The sequence below is a fragment of the Bubalus bubalis genome, chromosome 14 (assembly GCF_019923935.1).
Source record: "Bubalus bubalis isolate 160015118507 breed Murrah chromosome 14, NDDB_SH_1, whole genome shotgun sequence".
NCBI classification, from domain to species: Eukaryota; Metazoa; Chordata; class Mammalia; order Artiodactyla; family Bovidae; genus Bubalus; species Bubalus bubalis.
The window spans coordinates 60,138,251-60,166,201 of NC_059170.1; the positions used below are offsets into that span (position 1 = coordinate 60,138,251).

Sequence of the window (27,951 nt, forward strand, 5' to 3'; positions counted from 1 at the left end):
ATGTCCGTATGCCTTTACTTTAGAACCATTACCAGCTGGGTCTCACTCATTTATTTCTTGTCCAGTAGTTGTTTATGATTCTCCTTTTTGCAGCTTACCTGCAACTTGGTTTTCTTGCCAGTATGAATTCAGTGTTACATCTGCAGGAATGACACCCATTGCAATCAGCAGATTTAATCCACAAAACAAATAAGAAAACATACTTCACAGTGTCCGAGGTAACTTGAGTGGGATAGAAATTTGAATGTTTTGCTGAAGACAGTGATCAAGATACCTTTTCTGAGTGGGGTCATATGGTTTGTTACAAAAGGAAAAGTCACATGGCTTTTACTGTACCATGTGTTAATCATATTTTTTCATAAGGGAAAACTCAGCCATTTGCTTTAATACATAATTGCTTGAGAAATTGATTTTGTATCCTTTAAGGATACTCTTTAGGATTCATTAAGGTTTAATGGAACATTGAGGAATATTTATTTTCCTTTTTTTTTTAATTGAAGTATAGTTGATTTACAATATTTCCCTTATTTTTTTTTTTTTTTTTTGAAGTGATAAGGAATGTCAGAGAAGTAAACTTCTCAGAAATACAGGTCTTTCCAAATTTAGATTGCACTTATTAAAATTACAGCTGAGGTTAATTGTAGATTGTGGTGCATATTCAATTAAACATGCATTTAATCATTTATTCTAAACATCTATGTAATTACTCCTTAGAGGAAAAACAGGAAAAGACTCCTTTAGAAGCTTTTAACACGGTGAAGACTTGAATTGCGGGTGGACAGCTTTGTCGCTTGCTCAGAGGCCATCAGAATCTCCAAAGGATCTTAGGGCCCGCCAGCCTCACTCTCTGACTTGCATATTTGAGGTAACTCATGTGAGTTGCCTGACTGAAGAGGTTTTAGGCAGGACTAGTTTACCTAATCTCACTAAGCCTCAATTTTCTTATCTGGAAAATGGAGACAATACTAACAGCGCCTACTCCATTTGGTTGAAGACTGGGTGAGCTACTGTGTCTGCTGCTGCTGAGTCGCTTCAGTCGTGTCCGACTCGGTGCGACCCCATTGACGACAGCCCACCTGGCTCCACCGTCCCTGGGATTCTCCAGGCAAGAACACTGAAGTGGGTTGCCATTTCCTTCTCCAGTGCTTGAAAGAGAAAGTGAAAGTGAAGTCGCTCAGTCGTGTCTGACTCTTTGCGACCCCATGGACTGCAGCCTACCAGGCTCCTCCGTCCATGGATTCTCCAGGCAAGAGTACTGGAGTGACGGTGTCTAGAGTGCTGAATGTGATGCTTGTCAGATGTCCACGAAGTGTGAGCAGCAAGGTTAATGCCAAATATTAACAGGAGTCAAGGTCAAGGGGAGCCTAGACCTCACCAGCTCCTCCCATCCTCCTCTCTCCACCCCCTCCATGTCAAAGGTATCTTTCCCCTCTACACACTCCTCCCCACACCACCCCCTCCCCACCGTCCCCCCTTCACCCCCTGCAGAGCTGTAACACAATCAGGAACATTTGGACACTTTGAACTGATCCTTTCACTCACCCTCCCATCCCCACTTTGCCCTTGTGTCTATTGAGGTTCACAACAAAGCCGCTTTATTTAATGTCTGATGCTGGGCCCCGGCACTGTCCACGCTGATGCCCGATGGCTAAGCAGAAAGTCTGGGCAGGTCCACACCAGCCTGTTTACTACACTGTGCCTGGCACAGTGTAAACATGAACAAGAGGCCCTTCCCAGGGCACCCAGAGACCCAGCCTACTGCTCCTCTGTGAGGGTATCTGCAATAAACTTTTATGATCATAAGCTTTGTAGGACCATGGACACGACTGTCATTACAAACAGAAAATGAAAACTATTTGCCTAAGTAGTTTGACAACTATTAAGTACTTCACAAGAATAAAGTGATATTACACCTTTGTTTTGAGAGTTTGTTCAATATTTGTTACCCAAAGGAACCGTAAATGTGGCCTTAATAATAGAACTTCAGTTTATTATTTAAGTAACCTAATAAAAGTTAAATAAGTAAACTCCAAAGATACTTTTATCTCCATAAATTAAAAACTATTTAGATTTCATGATGTGTGCCTCTTCCTATGGGGGTGTGTTATTTTTTCCTCCAAAGTAGTAATGGTTAAACCAAATATTTTGTATTTCTTTTATAAATATTATATAGCATATATAAATGAAACTATGTGTTTGTGTTTCCAGTATCTATGGAATAGCTATAAAGCAGAAAGAAAAGTATAACTGCTTTGTTAAAATACTGATGCAAGCTAATGATGATAAACCATTATCTGCCAGTTTCCAGGTAGGCTATATAGAATGGTTAGACCAGGTAGAATGCCAAACTGAAGATTTGGAAACCCAAGAATATTGTTCAAAAGTCAAGATCACAGTCCCTCACTCTATGTGGAATACAGAAGAAATAGAATCAACCCAATTTACTCAAGTTGATACAGCTCATTGTCAATCTGTATCAGCTCATTCATGTGAATCAGAGACCAGAATATATTTTAGTTTGTGTGATGTCACAGTAATAGGTTACAGGAGAGAATTATCCAGGCCTTTCAATGATCAGGCAGTGCTGTCATGAATATGTCTGGTAAAACTGATGAATGACTGGTGAGTCCTGTACATAAAAAAATAAAGTGTGCTTGTAGAAAAAAGAGGGGGCTCATGGATACACTATCGAAAAGTATCATTTACTAATTAAGAGCTTCCTTTAAGCGGTAGGTCCTGTGGTTTGTGAAGTGTTTGTTTACAAGTCATTAAATCTAGCTACTCACCTGACCGAGGGGTGTGGGGAGAGGATTTAGGGGGAAGGAGAAACTCGAAAGAAATGTGAAGGCATCGTGAAGGAAAGGCAGTCTGGACAAGATGCCCGTGGAGTAGCTGGTAGCTGTCTAATATTATACAAGTCAGTGTCAAATCCTCCTTGATGATGAAGGCCAGGCTGTACCAGGATATGCTGTCATTTGCACAGTGAGGCTTAGACTGGAGGACTAAGGGTCTCTCTTAATTTCATCATCTTATTATTTTTTTCATATTTATTGATTTGGCTGCACCAAGTCTTAGTTGGGGCACATGGGATCTAGTTCCCTGACCAGGGAGGGAACCTGGGCCCCCTGCATTGGGAACTCAGAGTCTTAGCCACTAGACCATCAGTTCAGTTCAGTTCAGTCGCTCAGTCCTGTCCGACTCTTTGCGACCCCGTGAATTGCAGCATGCCAGGCCTCCCTGTCCATCACCAACTCCCGAAGTTCACTCAGGCTCACGTCCATCGAGTCAGTGATGCCATCCAGCCATCTCATCCTCTGGCGTCCCCTTCTCCTCCTGCCCCCAATCCCTCCCAGCATCAGAGTCTTTTCCAATGAGTCAACTCTTCTCATGAGGTGGCCAAAGTACTGGAGTTTCAGCTTTAGCATCATTCCTTCCAAAGAAATCCCAGGACTGATCTCCTTCAGGATGGACTGGTTGGATCTCCTTGCAGTCCAAGGGACTCTCAAGAGTCTTCTCCAACACCACAGTTCAAAAGCATCAATTCTTCAGTGCTCAGCTTTTTTCACAGTCCAACTCTCACATCCATACATGACTACTGGAAAAATCATAGCCTTGACTAGACGGACCTTTGTTGGCAAAGTAATGTCTCTGCTTTTCAATATGCTATCTAGGTTGGTCGTAACTTTTCTTCCAAGGAGTAAGCTTCTTTTAATTTCATGGCTGCCGTCACCATCTGCAGTGATTTTGGAGCCCCCCAAAATAAAGTCTGACACTGTTTCCACTGTTTCCCCATCTATTTCCCATGAAGTGATGGGACCAGATGCCATGATCTTCATTTTCTGAATGTTGAGCTTTAAGCCAACTTTTTCACTCTCCTCTTTCACTTTCATCAAGAGGCTCTTTAGTTCTTCTTCACTTTCTGCCAAAAGGGTGGTGTCATCTACATATCTGAGGTTATTGATATTTCTCCCAGCAATCTTGATTCCAGTTTGTGCTTCTTCCAGCCCAGCATTTCTCATGATGTACTCTGCATATAAGTTAAATAAGCAGGGTGACAATATTCAGCCTTGATGTACTCCTTTTCCTATCTGGAACCAGTCAGTTGTTCCGTGTCCAGTTCTAACTGTTGCTTCCTGACCTGCGTACAGGTTTCTCAAGAGGCAGGTCAGGTGGTCTGGTATTCCCATCTCTTTCAGAATTGACCACCAGGAAGTCCCAAATTTCATCATCTTATGATTCTCCATAAACCAAGCTATAAGCACAGTCGGCTTTGATTTCTCGTCTCTTTTTTCCTCTAATAATGAGGGCCAAGCGTTCCCTCCTTCGTGGGGGGAACTCCTGGTTTCTGAAGATGGAATTTGTCGAAGTGTATTGAAATGAAACACTAGTCATGCCTCTCCATCCCTCAAGAGCCACGCCGGCTTCACGGCCTCCCAGAAGCCCTTGCGCACACCTGCCCCAGCCCGCTGCCCCGAGTTCCCGGGAAAATTAGTGTCTGGACTCCAGCTTTCCCCTCTCTGCTGCTTCGTCCTTCACTCTGTGTGCTCGTGGCTCCATCAGCTGCAGCAGGAGCTCTCTGTGGTCAGGGAGGAGGGTTTTGTACTGACTTTCCATTTCCGAGTGATTATCCTAGAATTAACTCCACTGCTCATTCCAGCTAGCAAAAACCTCAAACCCGAAGAAGCCCGGTCCTCCCTAATCAGCACCAGCTCCCTGCAGCCCAGCTCTGGGGAATGTCACTCCTCGGGTTCCCCTGGCGTCCTGTGCGTTGACTATCACTGTGCCCCAAAGCCCAGCTGCATTTCTCCCTTCAGACTTGTTCTCCCACATTCTGCAATCACTTTTTCCAGTTCTCTGTGTTTCCTCTAAGCCGCCACATGCCTCCACCCTCAGCAGAGCCTCAGGGCTCCTCCTCAGAGAAAAAAGGAACCCCTCTCCGCCCTGGTCAGCTTCTGCCACTTCTTCACGGCCCCCTTTCCCTCTTCTCCTTTTTTTAGCAAAACAATGGGATGGCCTTCTTTATTGTAAAACACTGTTGGCCACAGATCAGTACAAAGTTAGTGAATGTAGGAAAAGCGGGAGGGGGATTGAGGAAAGGAATTGAGAGTCACTGGTTTATTGGCCTTCTCTTTGTTTTATAAAAGGGGTGGGCAACCTTTAATTTTTTTTTGTGGTGGTGGGGGAAAAGTAAAATGAATGTGGAAGTGCTATCAAAAATCTGGGATTCCAATAGCAGAATTAGTTAGTTACTATTTTGACATTGTTGCTTAGATACACTTTGTATGTACCTGTTGGCTGTTTGGAGGGGCTGCCTCCCCAAAGCCCGTTTCCTTCAGGCAGGCTCAGAGCCCAGTGACCCCAGCCTCCCCAGGAAGGAACATGCCTTCTTTTGACTCAGCCCCTGTCTCCATCCTCACCATCTCTCTCCTTCCAGGCTTCTGAGAAACTAGCCCTGTCCAGGTCGGCCTTCTCCACCTCCCCTCCTCAGAGTCCCGGGCCTGGTTTCCTTTGCTGTCCACCACCAATCCCCCCGCCAGAGGCCCCCCGACACCTCCAGCTGCCATACTCCAATCCTCGTCCTACTCCACTTCATCCCTTCATCCTCAGGGCCTTGCACCCTCGACTCTACTTCCTGGAAACCCCCTCAACCTGCCCCCTCCTGCTCCCGGCTGGCGCCTCCTTCACCTCCACCCCCGCCCTGGTCCTGCCTCTGTCCTGCTTGCTCATGGTCTGATGACCTCCTTCCTCCCAACACCTATCACTGTTGGAACTTGACATTGGGCACTTCTTCCATTAATATGTGGGCCTCTCTGGACACAGTGTGAGAATGAACAAGGGTCTCTGCATGGCAGCCAGCAGAGTGGATGCTCACATAAAAAGGATGGATGTGGAATACATAATCAGTGAGGGAAATTCACAGATCACACATTCCATTGGGGCTGGAAGGTTGTCATGCTTTTACCACAAAACATTTTTCTGAGCAGGAACCAGATAGAGCAAAAAGGATCCCCAAAGTCTCTCTTCCTGCTGCCTTTCCAAAGAGATACCGTTACCAACACAGATGTCAGCAGCATGACGGAGGGAGGAATGGATTTCTATGTTCCCACTTCTAGACTGGATTTTGCTTTCTCAGAAATTGTTAGAAGCAGAGATGTGATAGGAATCATTATGTTCTCTCCAACTTCTATTTAATTTGGTGAAAGCAATATGAAGTTGGTTGCTCATTCACTTTTCCTTGTCACCCTATAAATTTCCTTTGCTTTTATTTATTCTCTTCTATTTCTCTTCTATATTGAGAAATGGATTTAATTGCTATCCAGCTTTGTTCTAACTGTGCTTGTCACAAGACTTGGTTTTCAGTTCTGATTCTTTTTTTTCCCTCTGAACTTTGACATCAAGTCATCTAGCATCAAGATGTATAGATATTAATTTTTCACAAATATACTCTGTGAAATATTATTAATATTATATTTGATATTGTTAAATATTAAATATTTAATATTATTTAATATTATAAGATATTTGAGTAAACTGAATGGGAGAGATTATATGATTTTAAGTTAGTCTAGTGTCTTGATTAAGTGGAAGTTTCATAAGTTTTTATAGGCCATAACACAAAGGAGATTTTAATAGTATAGTCTAGAATGGGCTAAACTGATACCTGATAAAGTTATTGCCATAATTTCATAGCAACAGAATTGTAATTTGGCTTTGCACAAATACAGTTGATACAGCATTATCCCAAGAAAACGAGTTACTTGAAAAGGTTATAGAGATCATCAGTTTATACAGGCTAATGGTTAAGGTTGTTTGGGGTGAATATAAAGTAGTTATAGGTTGTAATCCAGTACAAGGCATTTAGGGGATTATTTTGATTATCTTAGAACATAAATATTCTCTAATTATATTTTCTCATTTGCTGTTTTAAGCATCTGCTGCTGTTTATACCTGTGGTCCCCAAAATGCACCAAGGTGCCCAGGGCATTGCAGCAAATTCCCCAGGAGTGCCCTGGGATATTTTAAAATTTCAAGGGAACCATGATGATCTCAGCATCAGCAAGACACCATGCAAACTACTAATTTGAGGGAGTTCACAATTTCAACTTCATACTACTTCCTGTAGTACAATGATAATCTTTGGGAAACTGGAATCTCAATGGTTATGTTAAAAAAAAAAAAAAAAAGAACAAGTACCACTTGAAAGTCAGCATGGATCCAGAAATGAGGGTGGTGGTATCCAATCCAAAAATTCATGCAGAGCTCAACATAATATAATTCTATCCATGAGATTTCCCAGGCAAAATACTGGAGTGGGTTGTCTTTTCCTTCTGCAGGGAATCTTCCTGACTCAGGGATCAAATCGATTTCCCTTGCATTGGCAGGCCAGTTCTTTACCACTGAGCCACCAGGGAAGACACATTAAGTATTATGTGGATATAATATATATTTTATAACTGTTTCTGATAGCTTGCATGCATGTTTTGTCATAGGGTTTTTTTTAAAAGTATTAAAGTACTTAATTTTTAGAACAAGCAATTTTTCAACATGATTCAAAAATCAAAAAACATAAAAAGAGGACATCCCTGGTGGTACAGTGGATAAGAATCTGCCTGCCAAGGCAGGGGACATGGGTTTGATCCCTGCTCCAGGAAGATTCCACGTGCTGAGGAGCAACGAAACCCGTGAGCCACAACTTCTGAGCCTTTGCACTCTAGAGCCCTCGAGCTATAACTACTGAGCCTACGTGCTGTAACTGCTGAAACCTATGCACCCACAGCCCAAGCCCCGCAACAAGAGGCCACCGCAGTGAGAAACCGGAACCCCACAATGAAGAGTAGCCCCCCGCTTGCCAAAACTAGAAAAAGCCCAAGTGCAGCAACGAAGACCCAATTCAACCAAAAATAAATAAAATGAATTAAAAAAAAAAAAAGGCACAAAAAGCAACACAGTGAGAAGTCTCCCCATCTCGGTTGATGGCAGCTCCATCTTCTGACTGTTTAAACCAAAGCCTTTTAGACCAAAGTGTCTTTCTGACACTCCCCCATCCAGAACTACAGGAAATCACGTTGTCTCTACTTTCAGTAAATACCCACAATCTGATTCCCCATCTCTAACTACACTGTTGTCTTCGTGGTCAAAACAGGCTATTACAGGAATTCTCTGGTGGTGCAGTGGTTAAGACTCTGGGCTTCCACTGGTGGGGGCCTGGGTTCCACTCCTGGTCAGAGAACTAAGATCCTGCATGCCATGCCAAAACAACAAAAATGGTAACAACAAAAACCAGGCTGTTACTACACTTCCTTGTAACTGGTCTCCCTGTTTCCATGCTTGTGCCCCTGCCCCACCACCATGATCTTTTTAAACCCTGAGTTAACTGATTTCATGGCTTTATCACCCAGAAGCTGCAATGGCTCCCATATCTCTTAGAGTAAAAGCCAGAGTCTTTCTAGTGACATGCAAGGCCCTACAGAAACCACTTCCTCTTACCTGTAACCTCAGCTCTTCCTGTCTCTCCCCTCATTAATCTGCTTCAGCCACACTGGCCTCCTTGTCCCAAGCATTTGAGGCATGTCCCCACCCCAGGGCCTTTGCACTGCCATGTCAAATCTCATCTTCTCCAAACCTTGGCCTACTGGAATCCACGCTGTTTTAAATAGTGCAGTGACCCTCCCCGTGTACTGATGAGCATTCCCTAGTTTTTCTGTCCTATCTTTCTCCTTTTTCTATAGCCTTTTAACCTAGTAGATCACTCGTTTCTAACATGGTAGTTTACTAAGTTTATTGTTTTATCTTCTGACTCTTCCCACTAAAACAGAAGCTCCAGAGGGCAGGCATCTTAATCTGTTTTGTTCCACCATGTAACCCAAGCGTCTGGAAGAATAATACTTGGCAATAATAGGTGTGCAACAAGTACCAAGTGAATGATATTCATTACATTGTGTAAACCCCTAACTTTCTTCATTTGTGTCTGTCTGAACTATATCAATAAAAGCATATGTAAATGTGCCTCTTTATTAACGGATTGCCCATTTTCCCTGAGGTTCTAACAATTTTTGCTCTATACTCTCAAATTAATTAGGTCCTTATACCATAGGAATCTTGTCTTCCTGGCTAATTGAACCTTTTATCACTGTGTCCAGACCTTCTTTGTTCTCAGTAATGGTTTTGTCTTAGAGTTATTCATTTATTTGATATTAATAAAACTAGGCTAGCTTTCCAGCAGTTTTTAGTACTATGTAATATATTTTTTCTATTCCTTAAGTTTTGATGTATTTGACAACTTATGTTTTAAGTTGTCTCATGTACATCACTTATAGTTTTTAATTCATTTTGACAACCTTTAGTTTTAACTGCTAGTTTATTTGTGCCTATTGTGATTATGTATATATCCAGATTTATTTCTATCAGTAACTTTCTATTTGTCCCACTTTTGCTGTGCAAAAATTTTTTTTCTTCCTGCTTGTGTTTCTTTTTTTTTAATTGAGTTTTCTTTTCTTACTCTGTTTTTCTGTTTGGAAGTTATATACTGTGTTTCTTATTCTTTTAATGTTTAAGCTTAAACTTATTGCATAATACTTAACGTCTACAGTTAATATCTTACCTCTCCTCCTGAATAAAACATGAGCACTATAACCACTATTCTTTATTTATTTTTAAATTTTTGACTGTGCCACACAGCATGTGGGATCTTAGTTCCCTGTCCAGGGATCGAACCCATGCTCCCAGAATTGGAAGCTCGGAGTCTTAATCACTGGACCACCAGGGAAATCCCTTCTTCACACATTTTATACATAGTCTTAATTTTCTATTCTGTATCAATTGTTCTACTAGCTGAAGTCTTGAACATAATATCAAGTTTTCTGTTAACTCTCATTCCTTTGTGCCCCCAAATTTGATTGAACTTCATCTGTGGGAATCCTGAAGGACTGTGTTAGGAGTGCTTTCTTCCAGGCACCATTTGCATTTATTTCCACTGGGCATCGGGACCACTTTTGCTTCCTTCAAGAGTTCTAGTTTAGTGCTGCAGTCTTGGGTTGAGCTCCCCAGCTATCCTTTGACCCAAACTGTGAAATTGGCATTTATCTTCACAAAAGCCCCTCCTTTCAGGCTTACTTAATGGTCTCCACATGCCCTATGGATTAAACTCACTTTAGGGGAAGGAGCGGGCCTTAATGATTTCCTGTACTTTCTATGAACCCAGCAATGGGTTAACAACTGTGATGTATCGAGAAACTCATTTTGCTTTTTGTTTTTGTAACTAAGAACCCCTGCCATGCATCTTCCATTTACTTTGCAAAGATATTACTTTGCTGACAAAGGTCCATAGAGTCAAAGCTATGGTTTTTCCAGTAGTCATGTACAGATGTGAGAGTTGGACCATAAAGAAGACCAAGCACCGAAGAATTGATACTTTCGAACTGTGGTGCTGGAGAAGACTCTTAAGAGGAGATCAAACCAGTCAATCCTAAAGAACATCAACTCTGAATATTCATTGGAAGGACTGATGCTGAAGCTCCAATACTTTGGCCACCTGATGCGAAGAGTTGACTCATTGGAAAAGAAATGATGCTGGGAAAGATTGAAGGCAATGAGAAGAGAGTGGCAGAGAATGAGATAGTTAGATAGCATCACCGACTCAATGGACATGAATCTGAGCAAACTCCAAGAGATAGTGAAGGACAAGGAAGCCTGCAGTCCGTGGGGTTGCAAACTTAACGACTGAACATAAACCTTTAACATGATTTTTATTACTAGTAACAAGGGAATTATCACTTGGGAGCTAAATACAGAAATAATTAACCAAGAGAAGGTTCAGCTTTTTCAATCAAAAAGTGTCAAAAGCTGTCCCAGCCATTCATGGGAATGTAAACCGAGATGGATTAACCTCTTGTTCTCTGTAATCACATAAAGATGTGCCTTTGTCTTTACCCCTGTCCAACCCACTTCCCTGTCATCTAACCCCATGGCCATGTGTCTCTTTTCTTTTCTTCCTGAAGGTTCCTTTTCTGGTAAATTCATGTCCCACCCTAATATTTATTTAAAATTAGGTCCCATAAGAAAGGTAAAGACCGTATAGATAACAGTGTGCCTTTTGAGTACCTCCAAAGTATAAAGAAATAGTCATATCCACTAATTCAACAAATTCTTTCTTTATGTGGCTGTGCCGGGTCTTAGTTGCAGCACCCAGGGTCTTCAATGTTCATTGCAGCAGGTGGGTTCTAGTTCCCTGACCAGGGATCAACCCAGGTCCCCTGCATTGGGAACAGGAAGTCTTAGCCACTGGACAACCAACAAAGGAAGTCCCTCCACAAATATTTATATCAGAAATTAAAAGGCTGTCTTTCTCAGATAGTATTTACAGAGGGACGTTGCCCTGGACATGTGATCAAAGGAGCTGTGGGTTGAGGCTCTGGAGAGGATGTGGGAAGATGGATCGAGAGGAGCCGGGATAGCTGGCTGTGAGGGAAGCAGCTGCACGATGGGAACAGGGAGGAAAGTGGTCTGGGAAGTGCGAGCATCCACCAGGTTTCCTTGGAAAATGAAGTGTTCAAGATAAGTGCTTCCCACCTAGATGCTAACAACCTGTGCCATTTATTCTGTTTTCCTAGATCAATGAACTGAGCCATGTTCAAATCCCTGTTATGTTGATGCCAGATGACTTCAAAGCCTATTCAAAGATAAAGGTGGACAATCACCTTTTTAACAAGTAAGTACAAGCACAACCTTTTGTAGAACTAATGTGGCTGCCAGGAGTATGGTTTTTGTGAATTTCTATAATCACATTATTTTTCAATGGGTGGGAGTAAAGTTTTGCTGATGAAGTTAATCCTGTGATAAACATAACCATCTGTCATTTTCAGAGAAGCAACAGCAGGCCCTCTTGGGTAATATCTTTTTGCCATATGGCATATTGTTCTCTATGAATATCTTATATGTTAAAAGTGATATTCTCATTACAATTTAAATGTTTGAAGCTGTAAATTGCTTGGAATTTTTTTTTAGCAGCTATAGACCTCAGCTATAGACCTTACACAAAAGTCTGCTGATGATTCCTTCATGAAAAGAAATGACTGCTTCCTAGAACAATAAGGAATTAAGTTGCATTTTTATAAAATGTAATTGGAAGCCATGTTGGGCATTGAGACTATTTCTCCCTCTTTTGAATGTCGTTTTAGGCATCATTAGGGAGCACCTTCTGTGGCACTACACTGTGAGCTGGACATACAGGGATGGATAAGAAATATCCTGCCCTGAGACTTCCCTGGTGGCCCATGGATGGGACTTTGCCTTTCAATGCAAGGGACACAGGTTCAATCCCTGGTCAGGGAGCTGACAGTCCTACATGCCTCAAGGCCAAAAAATCAAAACCTAAAAAAAGAAGCAATATTGTAACAAAATACGGTAATTTTTTTTTAAAAGACTTTAAAAATGGTCCACATCAAAAAAAAAATATCTTAAAAAAAAATTATTTTTTTTTAAAAGAATACTCTGCCCTCAGAGTGTTCACAGTCAGGCAAGTGATTAAAAATGGACACATGTACAAATTACCATCATTTCCTATCGTATGTACAGAGTACCATGACAAAGGGGTGTGTGTATGTGTGCATGTGTGAACAAAAAGGAGGAAGCAATTCTGAATGAGTGGGATGAACCCCAGAGAAATCTCTCTCACATGAGGATCAACTGTGAAATTTCTTAATAGGGCCATTATTCTAACGTGAAGCTGCTGTGTTAATTATTCTCATAATACTCTTTAAAGGTTGACCTTTTGAGGGGGATCTTTCCATGTGAATGTAGAATTCGGTATTTACATAAAAGATAAAACAGGTCGAGCCAGGAGTGAGAGAAGGTCTTGTTTTGTAAGCTTTAGTCAGAAGGTAACCTATTAGAGGGCTTCCCTTGTGGCTCAGCTGATAAAGAATCTGCCTGCAACGCGGGAGACGTGGGTTCGATCCCTGGGTTGGGAAAATCCCCTGGCAAAGGGAAAGGCCACCCACTTCAGTATTCTGGCCTGGAGAAGTCCATGAACTGTATAGTGCATGGGGTCGCAAAGAGCCAGATGAGACTGAAGGACTTTCACTTCACTTCAACCTGTTAGGAGTGGGGAGCATGGTTTGTACTCTGTCCGCTGCCTTTCCCTCCCTCTGCAAGCCTTTTGCTTCTCTTTTATTGTCCCCCCTGAATGTCTGTCCCTTCTGCCCCCGGATCTTACTGTGGGTTGCAGCAGCTATAGACCTCAGTTCTCTAACACAATCGCGTTCAAGCAAGTTCTCTTCTCACTCGAAGCCCATCTGGCCTGCTGTGGGTGGGGCGCTCCAAGCACATCGTTGGCTGCAGGTGAGCAGGATGGTGGCAGATTCACTGTTTGTACATCTGAACTTTATTCCACGATCTGATTGTTTCAGAGAAAACATGCCGAGCCACTTCAAGTTTAAGGAATACTGCCCCATGGTTTTCCGTAACCTGCGGGAGAGGTTTGGAATCGATGATCAGGATTTCCAGGTAAGTTGCTTTCATAACATTTATCTCAAATGGGTTTCACTCATGCCTTTTGCTCCGTAAAATAGAATTCATGTTTTTTTCATGTCAAGTAATTAGATAATAGTAACTTTCATTTTCTAGAAGAATTTTTAAGTGTGCTTTCTGAAATAAAAGGTTCTTTCAGTTAGGGCCCGTTATCAGTATGATCTCATTGTCATTTCATTGCATTTTTCCCCGAGGCCCCCGTAGGGCCCTGCGATGCAGAATGGCTTAGTGACAAGCAGCGCCGCCGTCGCCAGCCAGAGCCCAGCGGCCTGCGGGACACTGCTGTGCTTGCGCCCTCCTGCTCTTGCGCCCCACCACGTGAAGATGTGCCCTGCTGCCTTCCTCCCCATGTTTGCCCAGGAGTCGATTTTGACTTCTAAAATCGAGTCATGGGCTGTTGGACCTGCTGATGCATGGCCATTTCTCCTGAAATGCACCTGGCGTCAGTTACCTGATTTTCATAGAGCCGGCCAGATTCGTGAAGGCCAAGGATTTTTTTTAAGAGCAGAAATCTAAGTCAGGAGATACCCGGGCTGCTTCCTGGTCTTTTGTGACAGTCCAATCATTTTATTGTGTGAATACTGACTTGTTTAATTAATTAATTAATTTCTACTTTTTGGCCACAACACGTGGCTTGTGGGATCCTAGTTCCTTGACCAGGGATGGAACCCCACCTTTGGCAGTCAAAGTGTGCAGTCCTAAGGACTGGACTGCTGAGAATTCCTGTAGCGATTTATTTTAAATCTAGTAAACACTTTCTCTCATTTGTCCCAAACCAGAAATTCTAACTTATCCTCCATCACGTTTCGTATTCCCTGGGTGACCTTGCAAGGTGAATATTGACACAGCTTATCCCGTACTTTCTCTTAAAGAATAAGTCCCCAAGGCAAATCAAGCTTAGTTAATAGACTTTGCTATACATCTGTGGCCTCCCCGTCCTGTCCCACTGTTGAAAGTTTTCAAGAATTTCTCATAGGCTCATTCACGCCTGAGAAGACTTCAAACCACCATGTTTTGAAAAAGGATCCCTAGGCTGGGAAGGTCCCCTCGAGGAGGATGTGACAACCTACTCCAGTATTCTTGCCTGGAAAATCCCATGGACAGAGGAGCCTGGCGGGCTAGAGTCCATAGAGTTGCACGGATTTGGACACAACTGAAGCGATTTAGCACACACACACACACGATGCTGGCCAGGCTGCGGGTGACATTCCCTCCTCTGTGGACCAGGCCCAGGTTCTGAGCAGAGGCTCCAGTGCGCCCCAGAGAGGGTGGAAGGGAAGCCTGCAGGGAGGATGTGGTCACGAGATTTGCTTTTAAAAACTGAGGTGGAGCCAGCATTCACGTGTGGGCTTCATGTGTAAGAGAGAAAGAACGTCAGTCACACTTGGACTTGACGTTTACTGCTGCAAAAGCAAGTCACCTTTAAAGGATAAATTTTGGAATAGTAATATATTAGAAAATATATATAGAGAGAATATATTTCATATAAAATAAAAAGGAATAATTCTCTATTATGTAAGAACTGTTAACTACATTTCAAGAGGCCATGTGAAAATAAACTATGTACTTTAAAAAGAATAACAACTGATAACTGACTTCCTAAGAAAATCTACTCTCTCTGACACTGCATTCAAGTGTGTTTCTTCCTTTGTTCACCCTCCCCTCTTTAAAAAAAAATTTTTTTTTTTTCAAATAAAATAGCTACACTGGCGTTTCATGGAAACTGACTTCAGGGCCAATGCAACAGGATCTTGTTCGATTCCTCAACTCATTACCACAATGAAGTCATATTTCTTCTGAGAACCAGCCCTGTTAAATGAGATCTAAAAGGGACCCATTAGATCTTTAGTTGCTGAAATATTAGGACACCAGGCTGGTTTCTCTCTCTTCTCCCTAAAAACAAAACCATGTAAGTTGACATTTAAGTAAGGGCAAATAGCTGAGTACAAACTTTGAAGGCAAATTAGGCAACTGGAGGGTGATTCACATGTAACTAATTGGCAAGTCTGTTAAGCTCTTAGCCTGAGAGATCAGTACAAGGGAAAACCAGTGTGAGTGTAATTAATCATTTGAACACCACTCCTTCCCTCAGCCATGTTTGGTGCTTTTGGCATTTAGATTGCTGCTTTCTCTTTGGCAACTGTATTTTTTTTTTTTTTAAGTGGGTGTTTAAAGTAATTTCCGTAAACCAGACATATGCAGTTCCTCCGCACCCACGGATTCCACCTACTGCGGGTCGAATTGCGGTTGGTGGAATCTGCGGTTACGGAATCAGCAGGTAAGGAGGGCCGAGAGTTCAGGCCTCTCTCCCCGTTTCTGTGTTCCTTTCTCAATGTCTATACCTCTTAAAATACATTCAGCCGGGGCAGGGCCCCTAACTGAAGACAAGATCTTATGTGAGGCTCAACCCACTTTATTGCCTACTCGGTTTGGAAAAAGGGAGGAACTTGTGCCAACTCTGGCTCTGGGTTGGTGCCTCCGGGCGCCTGCATACACCTAGCCGGCCACGCAGAGGTGGTGGGGGCTGGGGGGGTGGGGGGCGGGGTGGTGGCACCGCGTGCACGTGGGTGGGGGGTGGGAGCAGCGGCACCGCGTGGGGCCCAGACCGGAGGGGAGGTCGTGTCAGCTCCTCTGCTGTGGAGTCACTTCTCCCGGGACACTTCATTCGTTGTGGCCAGAACGGGTAACAGTTATCAATTGTCACCTAGTATCAAGTTGAACCCTCTTTTCCCAATCTGATTTGGAAAGTGGGATCAATGATCCGAAGTCTCGTCGTCTTTTGGAGACTCTGGATTGCTCGAGGGGCCCAGGCCCCTCCATGTTCCCGTTGCCTTGCTGTGTTTATTTTTCTGAAGTGCTTACTTTCTGGACAAAGGACTTTTAAATCTATGTGTAGTAAGGGAGCCCACCATCCAGTTCACATCCAAACCTTCATATTAAATCAAAGGCGTAAATGTTCACCACCTGCTTTGGTTTGTAAATGCCGTTTTGCTGCACCTGAAAACAGGTCAGTATCCATCCATCTGATCATAGTAGGACATAGTGATTAAACAACCGACCTCCGCAGCCAGCTTCTAAAACTGAGACGCTTCCCTGCTGTCTCCATAAACATTTGTTGTCTTTCCTTTGGTTTTGATTCCTTGAATGTCTTTTAAAAAATAGAACTCCTTCCTGCTGTTAAAGTCAAGCAACTGTTTCAGTTGTTATTAACTTATTATTAACAAGCGTATCACTTAACATACATATGTAAACCTGTGTGTGTGTGTGCATGTACGTATGCCCAGTGCTTCCAGATTCAGAACTTTCTCCAACTTGTCAGCGCTTGTTAAAATGACTTTGGTTTGTGATATGCTTAGAGTTGACATATATTCTTCCGATCATTGTTGGGACAGTGTCTCTCCATGATCATTCTTTTAAGACGTCTTTCAAGATGAATGCTCCCCCAGAAGCCTCCACCGTTACTGTTGCTATAGTTTTTGTTTCTTTGATCTCTGCCACTCTAGCCCCCATAGGTGGGTGTTTTCATGCACAATTATCAACTCAGTGTGTTTATTTGCACCTACTGTGTGTCGGGCTCTGTGATAGACATAGGGAATGCAGAGGAAGAGATAGGATGAACAAATTCCTTTTGAAAAAAACATTACATGACAGATTCTGTAATGGATGCTGATGAGATTTACAGAAACCCAGATGTCTTGATTGTTAATGTTCTTCAAGAAAGAAGAACAGCATCCCTCTTTGCAGTCTCTGAGTACCGGAGCCTGTTAATGACAGGCCCGGCAAGTCAGCTGGAGACTTCAGTTAAAATTTCTGAGCTGCAGAAGAGGATTGCCCAGTGGAAACCAAAAAGTTAGGCAGGGTTGCAATGGTGCTGCTGCTGCTAAGTCGCTTCAGTCGTGTCCAACTCTGTGCGACCCCATAGACGGCAGCCCACCAGGCTCCCCCGTCCCTGGGATTCTTCAGGCAACAACACTGGAGTGGGTTGCCATTTCCTTCTCCAATGCATGAAAGTGAAAAGTGAAAGTGAAGTCATTCAGTTGTGTCCAACTCTTCTTGACCCCATGGACTGCAGCCTGCCAGGCTCCTCCATCCATGGGATTTTCCAGGCAAGAGTACTGGGTGCCATTGCCTTCTCCAAGCAATGGTGCAATTAATGTTAAATACACCACATAATAGAAACCAGCCCTCTGGCTCTTTGTGAAGGATAATACCAGGCTTGCTTTTCCCCTGCTGAGTCTCCTGAATTAGAATCTCTTTTTATTCGCATTTGATGCATTTTCCTCTTTGTATTGGTAACAGAGGATTCTAATTTTAAAATAATTTTAAAAGCTAACGTTTTATTAAACTTTTGATGTTCTTGTTTCCAGTTCAAAAATTCTCAAGTATCAGAGACCTTTAGTATGTACTAAACTTGGGGGAAAAATTCTACCATTATCTCTAAAGTCTATCATGGTGTTTGTAGTTTTCCCAAATATAACTGAAACTGTCTGAAGGCGGAAGCTGAGTGTAGCTTGTTTACCAGGGTTGCAGGTACAGGGGTGAGCACCAGCCTGGCTCTGGACAGTTAAGAAACATTTGAGGAAGAAAGGGAGGAAGGGCTGAGGGGACATTGCTGAGAGAAATGAGCCTCTGAACCAGACTGTGGAGGCCAGAGCCAGAAGGTGGTGGGCTAGCGGAGAGAAAAGAGGGAACTCAAAGTGGGAACTGGGGAAAAGACCTCCACTGGATTCTCCAGCCCAAGAGCAGCCCTGAGGGTTTTTCTTTTTTAAGATTGACTTATTTTTTTTGGTCCGTGGTGGGTCTTCATCACTGTACCGAGGCTTTTCTCTAGTTGTGGTGCGAGGGCTCCTCGTTGTGGTGGCTTCTCTTGTTTCGGAGCTGGGGCTCAGTAGTTGCAGTGCATGAGAGCTTAGTTGCTCTGTGGCATGTGGGATCTTAGTTCCCCAGTCAGGCACTGAACCCATGTCCCTTTCATTGCCAGGCAGTTTCTTAACCACTGGACCACCAGGGAAGCCCCAGCCCTGTGGATTTTGCACAGGGGAGTAATGTGATGACATCTTGATTTTCTAAGCAAATCAAGGCGGTTATGTGTAGAATGCATCAAAGGGAGGTAGAGAAATTAGGAAGCTACGAAATACCCCAACGAGTGAAGAGGCCTGAACCAGGGCACTTGGCACAGACAGGGTTGAGCTGAGAGCAGCTTCCCAGGACGGGGAGAAGGGAAAGCCCAGGATCAAAGGACAGCCGACGTGTCGGACCCTGAGAAAGCAGAAGCGTGGGGGTGCCACTCACCAGGGGAGGGAAGTGTGGGCATGGGGGAGGGGAGAGAGGAAGTTGAGTTTTTTGCCTGTGAATGTGGAGATGACCTGGAGGTGCCTGTGTGAGGCTAGTCAGCATGTAATTGGGCGCCCCGGGATTGGGGTCAAGTGCAGAGGCCTAGATCTGGGGGTGATAGACACAGTGGTTCTCGTACTGTCTCTGCTCCGAGTTTGCTGACTCGAGTCAGGTAAGCTCTTTGATTCCTGTGTAACTGTCTGTCATCTCTTGGGTTTGCCCTGCCTGCTCTTTCACAGTTTCTCCTCGCATGCGTTGGCCTCTCAGCTTAGTTACCATGAACTTCACAACGAACATCGGACAAAAAGTCTGCCTGGGCTGAAAATCAAAGGGCGCCCATCAGCCCTCAGTTTAGACAGGTCTCTGAATAGACTTTTGGGAAAACTCCCTCCCAGCCGGCCAGCATTCTCAGGTGTTTTTCATGTGATTTTTTTCTGTTGCTTCTTAAGCTTCTGAACCAATTCCTGCCCCATCACAAATTGCCCTACCTGGCAACTCAGGCTGGCTGTGAGCCCTCGTTTTCCGTTCCTGAACTCATGTTGGGTGAAGTCTTTCGATTTTCAGCCGAGCACTGACAGTCACTTCAGCCCAGGGAGCTCCTGTCCAGGTCGGACACTGCCTCGGACACAGGCCTCTTGTATTTTAGTCTCAGGCAAGTACCAACCCAAGCTTTTTAAAGGCAACCTTATGGCATGCAGATGTTCCTGTAACTCTTAGTCTTTCTCTGCCGGTCATTACCATTCGTTTCTGTGTCCTTCTTTTCTGCTTAGTTGTTTCATTATTAATAAGTGTTCAATTGCACTGCGTCTCACCCGCCTCTGCAATGAAAGCCATTCCACGCTTGGGATCACTGCTCAGACTTTCTTTGAAATTCCCCAGGAGGGTAACCCAAGGATTTAAACCCAGTGGGCTTTTAATCCTTGATGATGAAGTTCTTGTTTGAGTGTTGGCCTTGCCCTCTCTGATGGGGTCAGAGGACCATCTGCTCACTCAGACCATCAAATGCAAAGCCAGAGGCGGTCCGATCCAGGCTCTGGCTCCTGGCCCCTGGCCCGTGTGATTTGAGGCATGTAATTATAATTCTGAGTTGTCAATGAGGCAGCGACCGGCTTCCAGGTGGCAGGTCCATGAAACAGGTAGCCCGGCTCGGGAGAAAGAACATTTTCCTAGGAGTTGGGAAGCTGGTTTGCATCTTGGCTCTTCAGATGGATTAAGTCTTGCTGTGACTTAATCCATCCACTCGGCCCTGGAGGTCTCAATTTTCTCATCTGTGAAATGAGAGGGAAGAACGCCATGCTCTCTGAGGCCAGTAGGTGACTGTCACTCGGGTTCTTGTGCGCGGTATTGCTGTGTCTGCCCTGTAAGGTGCTGCCTTTACACGTTTGAGCGTGGCAGAATTGATTTTGTAAGTGGCTTTCCCATTGACTAAACAGAAAAACTTCTACACATGCTTTTTAGCAGAAATTACAAGCTCATGTCAAAAAGGGAAAGAAAAAAAAAACCAAATGTCTATAAGACTGAGTAGTTGAAGAGAATTAAATGTTCAAAATGCTTGGGTATTTAAAAATTGGATAGGGGACCATAATGGTTGGTAAATCACGACATTTTTATGAGATGTCTAGAAAGATTGGTGGTAAAGATGAGCTAATTAAATTGACATTTCCTCCATCCCCCCTGGGGGCCCCAGTGATCCTGGGCCTCCTACTGTGGAAATAAACATCTTCAATGCAGACTTTTAGAGGCTTGGGGAGGAAGGCAAGCACCATTAATCCCTTTCTTTAGGGAAAGGAGAATGAATTTCCAATTATAAATGTAAGCAGTCTGTTCAAGAGTGAGTTTTCATCTCTCATCTTCCTTTATTTCCTGATGAGTCTGACATGGCACTAGAGCTTCAAACGCAGCTCTCGAGGTTTGAGATGGAGTTTTGCAATGCTACCAGCCAGGGTTCTTGGACTCCTTAATCTATGGAAATTGGAGGCCAAACGCAGGCAAGACGTTACTGGGACTCCTGTTGCCGCGTGAGAAAGTGAAACAAGCAACAGGTGCCTTCGCTTGCTCCCTGAGAGCACAGTGAGCTGGGCCTTGAAATGGGGGGAGGGCACAGGCAGGACCAGGTCCAGGGGTCGGGCTGGAGGGTTGACTGGTGGTTTGCCCACACCTTGGTGGTGCTTTGTGCAGGGCACATGGGCAGTACCCTGGTTTTGCTCCAGACACCTCAGAAGTGGCAGTTGGGTTTTTGGCCCTTGTGTATCTTGTTCGTAAATTGTCACAGTTATTTTTTAGTCCCTTATAGTTTCTTTGTATCTGTTGCTGGAGGAGATGTTTGTTCAGATGCAGGCATTGCAGCAAAGGGTCCCAGATCCCAGCCCATTTCCTTAAGATATGTGATATATTTGGCTATGGAAAACGGGAGTGGTGGAAAGTGAGTTTACTTATCTAGTGGCAGGATCATCCTGAAACACAGACTAAGTTATCCTGTTCTTACATGCCCTGCATCTAATAGCTTTACTCTGGAACTTTAATTTTTGTCAGTTTATTTTATCCCTAGCTCCCCAGCAAGCCTGGCAGCATCCTAAGAAACAGCATGGACTTGCTGTCACATGTTCACTGCACTGGACTGAATAGAGAGTGCCGGCGATGCCACCTTGCTTACCCAAACACAGCCCTGGGTCTACCACCAGGCCCTCAGAGTGATAGGTGTGCTCAGGGGACTTGCAGGGAGAATGTTTGGACCAGTCACAAATGCCTGCGCCCTGGATGATTGTGTTATATGAAATGTCCAGAACAGGCAGGTCTCTAAGAAAGTAGATGAGTGGTTTACTAGTTGGCTGGGCAGGGGGCGGAGTTGGCAGGGCAGAGGGCAGGAACGGGACTGACTGCTAATGGCTACAGGGTTTCTTTTTGAGGTTGATGAAAATGCCCTAAAATTCATTGTGGTCATGGTTTAACTGTATAATTGTACTAAAAACCATTGATTTGTAGGCTTTAAATAGGTGAATTGTCTGGTACATGAATTATATCTCAGTAAAGCCATTAAGGATGTTTGGAGTTTAAGATTAGTTTATATTTGGTATGAGACCTTTTTCTCCTCCACCATTGATTTTGGTGGCCTTTTTCTTGACATATGGGGCTTGTGTTAAAGTATTTTCATTTAGAACAAGTGAATTTAAGGCATTACATAGTTTATAATATACAGCTATCAAATGTATAGAAGAAAAGGGTAGCCAGTGAATAAAAGCAGTTTGTGTGCATTTATCATTGAAAGTGAAAGTCTTAGTTGCTCAGTCATATCCAACTCTCTGCGACCTCATGGTCTGTCCATGGACTTCTCAGGCAAGAATACTGGAGTGGGTAGCAATTCCCTTCTCCAGGGGATCTTCCCTACCCAGGGATCAAACCCAGGTCTCCTGCATTGGAGGATTCTTTACCATCTGAGCTACCAGGGAAATCTTATCATTAGATTCCCCCCAAACTGAAAGCAAATCATTGTCCATTTCCTGGTTTCTGCAGACTGAAAGCAGAAGCACATTAATGAATCCTCGTAGTAGAGCAAGAAGGAAACCTAGAGACAATCAAGTCTGACTGTCTGTCTTAGCAGATAATCGAATAACAGAGTAAGGAGCAGGAGGGGCATTGATCGGAGGGGGGCCTAATGGCCCTTAACTTCTCACTGCTTCTCTTTCTGCCACACATGCTGAGACCTGAAAACCTGAAGAGGAAAGAAAGGTAATCAAGAAAGGCTGGGAGGCACTACTTGTGCAGACCTTTGCAGATTTCTATTACATCTGTATTTTCAACATTGAATTAAGCCTTTTAAGGCTCTGCCTTGAACTGGATTTTGTGGTGGCCCAGCACGTTCCGTAAATGACTTCCCAGATCAATACCCCAAGATTGCTCTTCTAGACCTCCTCCTCTCCCCTCAAGCTCTCATCCAGCCTGCTCCTTGTCACCCTTCTTGCCCTGGCCACCACCTCAAGTTCACCCAAGGCCAGTCTGTCTGGCTCCCTGACATTCCCTGTCCTGTACCTTCCACTTGGTTGGCATCTTCAGCCAGCCTGCTTTGCCCCCCTCCTCCTCAGGCAGGGGTCTCCCCACCTCCCACGCTTGGCTCCGTCCTGTAGAGGATCAGCCCACTCCTCCACTGTCCTTCCTGTCCTTTGGTTGGAGAGGATGCAAGAAGCGGAGCAGGAGCCATGTATAACCTTTCAGGGTAGGAATTTTCAACTTGAAACTTCTTTATGTAAAATGTTTTAAATTCTCTTTTTCAAATTGCAACTGGTTCTAACAGAGGGCTGTAGAAAGTAAGCCATGAAATGGACAGTATGAGAGTGGCAAGAATGTGGTTCTTGATTGTCACTGGGTATACAACCAAAGGCTTGGCCAGGGTGGAATCAAGAGTTAACTGGAGGGACTTTCCCGGCAGGCCAGTGGTTAAGGCTCCATTGCTGGGGGCATGGGCTCAATCCCTGGGTGGGGAACTAAGATCCCATGTAAACTGCAGCCAAAAGAGAAAGGAAAAGCCAACTGGAAGAGCCCATTCTATAAGTCTTTCATTTTTGACTTACCAAATTACAGAGTAATTTGTTGTTATTGAGCTGTATCTCTAAATGTCTTCCAGGTTGAAATTTGCTGTTTATAATAATAGCTACCATTAAGGAGTACTACTATTCCAGGCACTGTTATCAAAATTTTTGTCTTACCTCATTTAACCCCCAGGAAAACTTTTAATGGTGATGATTCTGTCATTATTACCTTTCTACAATGGAAATTGATGCAAGAAGAGCTTAAATAACTTGTCCAAAATCACTCAGTCTTAACTGAAAGCTCCAGTGTCTAATACATGTTACACTGTCTTCTAGCTTCAGTATCTGTGCTGAAAGGTCATCAGACCTCTCCTCATGACAACATGAATCTGAGAAAATGAGGATAAACTAAATGAGAGTATGAATAAACTAAATGTAACACAGACAGTTTTGATGTTTGGAACCTTCTGATGAGTGTGCACATCAGGGATTTAGAATGTCTGTTCTTCTGACGGCTTCTAGATTTGTAGAGGATGTTTCGGAAGACCAGTGGAAGGTTTCACTTCCACTTGTGTTGTCTTCGTATTGTGACTTTGACCTTGAATCCTCGCTTTGCTTTGTACTTGACACTTTTGAACTGAGAGGTTCAGAATCTCAATTTTGAGTTTGTAAAATGTCACCTTATTCCAAGAAAATAGAACTCCCTAAGGTTTGTCCATGACGAGGAATTTGTTTTCTAAAGAGAGTGGACATCTCCAAACCTTAGGTAGATTTCACTGGGTAATTTTCTCATAAAGACAGATAGGGAGGTAAGGGTGAAGGTTTCCAAGAATAAATATTTAAGTTGGAAATGGGAATTATCTTGACGAAGAATAAACCAAGCGCAGCCTTAGTGCTTTGGAGGCTTTTGGACGGATGAGATCTTCATCTCAGACTTGCCTTTTTAAACTAGAGGGTTAAATGGTGCTTTCAGCTAGAACTTCACTCTCCCACATAAATCTTGTCCTGACTTGCAATTTTTTTCCTTTTATTTTTTTCCTATTTGCTTGTTTTAGTATTGTAGAGAGTGACCCAGAGCATCCCCAGTGTGAAAGACTATTCCTATTCCGTTCAGCCTTGGCATTCTTGGCATTGTGGTTGTAAGCAGGGAAAGGAGAATGGGACAGTTTACTAAAGATTAAGCCACTGATCAAGAGAGAAAGCAGACCTCCAGCAATTCTCAGAACATGTGAATTAATTAAAACAGACATGATGAACTGTGCCACATGGTTGGAAATGTGAAGCGTTCATAGGACTGACGTTGTCACCACTGTCTACAGGACCGTAGGACACATTACTGAGCGCCAGCCCTGTCTCTGCAGCACAGATTGACTCTCAGCCCGGGGCTCAGCGCACATACTTCTCCTGGCCTTAAGCCTTGCTTCCAAACACATCTGTCTCAGCCCTTGCTGAGAGAGAAGACAGCCCCCTTTCCTATCTGTCTCGGATAAAGCCAAGTAATGATTGTCCTAGGAGAAGTCAGGAGAGGTTTGTATGCATGTTAATAAAAGCATAAATGGAGGGTTCTGGGCTGCATTAGCATTGAGGCTGTTACTGATGGTATTTTTACACATTTTACTTGGCAAATTTGAAGAACAAAGACAGGTTTGGCCTTGTGCCAGCTGGCTCAGGCGTTATATTATGGTGAGAAGGTGTTTGTCACCGCAGAGAAGTCTATGGTAACAGTCCATCCTAAAGCCCTCCAGACGCCTGTTCAAACAGGACGCAGAGGCCTCTGCAAGGCCTCCACAGACACTGACCCACTCGGGTCTCAAGCAAGTAGTTTCTGCTCTCTGGGCCTCTGTTTTCTGCTCCGTAAATTGGGTGGTTTGGAACAGTCTCCAAGGTTGCCCCCAGCTGCCATGCTCTGCGACTACGAGGTTTATTTAAGCATAAGGAGACCCTTTGGGTCGGGAGGTTACTCCCTGGCTGTTTCTCTCAGGTCTTTCTCCTCTTGGCTTCCCAGACTTGTCCAAGTGTATGGACAAGTATGATGCTGTGGTTTGCTCTTCCTTTGTGACAAAATAGAGGACACTGAGGAATTTCAGCTTCTAGATAGCAGGCTGTTTGGTCTATGTACCATGCCTGTCTTCTCGTTCTCGCGAGAAGTCCCAAGAACAGCCGCCACCTCTGACACCTTATTTCCGTGCTGCTTTGAGAACTGTTACCGTCTCCCTTCAGTCCTGGCCCGGGTGTCCTGAGCCATTATCGTGCCCCTGCTGAGAGGGCAGTTGGACTCTTCTCTCATTGGACTTTTGTTGGGAGACATCAAGTCACCTTGAGGCCTGTGCTCCCCTGCATGGCCTAGAGCCGTGTGCCCTGTCTTCCTGGAAGTACATTTTAGAGTTGTTGGAGGTCCAAGGAGAGACCACCACCCCGGCTTACCACAGGCCTGGGAACTGATGCTCAAAGAGGCTTACTGCCTTTAGGTATCAAGGGTTGATGATGGAGAGAATGTTCTAGGGCCCAGACCAGCACCTGCCTTAGTACTGCCCTCCCCAACATACATATTTCTCCCTTATGTTAGAGGTTACAGAAAGTTGACAATCAGGGTATTAATTAATGGCAAAATTTAGCCTTGTCTTTGTAAATTGCCCCAAAAGGTTGCCTCAGAGGTTTTAGGCAGGAGCCTTGGGTATGTCACTTGGCTCCATTGTATCCCAATTTCATTATGTTCACACGGGAAAAGGCACCTGGCTCTTTCTATCCCATAGTAATGCTGTGGAAATAAATATGAATATGGATTTTTCCAGGCCTTAAGAGTCATTCTAAGGGCCACACATTTTGTGTAAAATTGCATTTACTCTTCTGATTGCTTGTCTAAAGCTTTCAGTAAATCCGACTTACACATTTTTATATTCATAGCGATTATAAAAAGTACATCCCAATTGTTGATAAAGTGTGCTTGTCCCTAACTTCATTGTTAGAAAACTAAGAGCCTTAAAAAAATCTTCCAGACATTGGAAGCAGATATTGTGGGTTGGGACTACTTATGTGATTATTAAAATATTAAGACAGAATCAAGATTAGAATTTGTGAAGTTTTATATCCCAGGCCATTATGAGAGGGCCAATATCCTTATACAAAGTCTATAATAAATAATCAGTGTCTTTGAGACTGAAAGGAAAGGCAAAGAATTTGGAAGGAGGTAGCATCTGTGCTAAGGAGTTAATACATTTTTTAAAAATATTTTTTCTTTTTATTGGAATATAGTTGCTTTATAGTGTTGTGTTAGTTTCTGCTGTGCAATGAAGAGAATCAGCTATATGTATACATGTATCCCTTTCTTCTTGGACCTCCTTCCAACTCGACTCACCCATCTCACCCCTCTAGGTCATCACGGAACACCAGGCTGAGTTCCTGTGGTTGCAGGCTCTCACTAGCTATCTGTTTTACACTCTGCGCGTATATATGTCAGTGGTACTCTCCCAATTCATCCCACTCTACCCTTCCCCCACTGTATCCACATGTCTGTGTCTCTATTGCAGCCTTGGAAATAGATTAATCTGTACCATTTTTCTAGATTCTACATATATGCATAAATCAGAAAGAGAAAAACAAATATCAGTAACGCATATATAAGGAGTTAGTACATTTTTGATTCTGCCTTTTCTAGCCCTTTACTTTGTAAATCCATACACTGAACATAGTATTATTAGACATTTCATTAGTGAATTGATACACTGAATGCAATGAATTATTATTCACTGTAACGTTTTGCATTTTAACCAAACCAGAGTTGGACGGACTATAGTGGGACGGGCATTCAGGCAGGCATGTTTGTAACACACTTACTACACTAGAACCACCATGCTCTGCTCCAGACAAATCCCATCGAGCCGTGGTTCAGGAGACTCTTGGTTCTCACGTGTGGTCTGCAGACTCGCTGTATCAGCATTATCTGTGCTTCAGACGCTGCACCCCACACCTGCTGGGTCAGAATCCACACTGTCACGAGATGCCCAGGTGACTCCATTGCCCATTAAAGTTTAAGAAGCACTGACTCGGCAGCTTTCAATCCTGTTCTCTCCCACTAGTCCATGATAGAATGTTAACACTTTCATATTCCGTACACCTAAGAAAACAGTCCGTGAAACTGATGCTGCTGTTAATTCTGTCCTTTGCTGAATATGATTATCCTTTGCTAGCCTCTCTTCTCCCTCAAAAGTTATTCTACATGTATTGTCAGTTTTATAGTTTATAATCTGGTCTGCCTGTCTTTCATTAAGTTGATTATTCCTGCTTTGATTTTTATGCCTGAAAGTAATTTGTAATCTTACAATTCCTAGTGTTCTTGTTTTATTTGGAATAACCTTTTACAAATGAATGTTCAGGAAGAAAAAGACCACTAGCCAAGAGCAGTGATTGCTTTTTTTGGCCAATGTTTAAAACCTCCAAACAGGACATTCACCTTGATTTCCTTCCCTTTTAATTCTTAGTAGGAAGTGATAAAAAGGGGGGTTTTTATTTTCCAGGGGGAAAAAAAAGAAAATATAAGAATCAAACTCTTGTTAATATAACCGTTTTC

At 43.5% G+C, this 27,951-nt stretch overlaps 1 protein-coding gene across 1 annotated transcript in view; it reads left to right on the plus strand.

Annotated features, from left to right (window-relative positions):
• Nucleotides 1-27,951, plus strand: part of PIP4K2A (phosphatidylinositol-5-phosphate 4-kinase type 2 alpha) — a 187,545-nt gene that overhangs the window by 99,012 nt on the left and 60,582 nt on the right. Inside the window, exons 2-3 of the mRNA XM_006079950.4 lie at nt 11,610-11,707; nt 13,407-13,503. Coding sequence (XP_006080012.1) covers nt 11,610-11,707; nt 13,407-13,503 — 195 coding nt within the window. The remainder of the gene's footprint in view (nt 1-11,609; nt 11,708-13,406; nt 13,504-27,951) is intronic.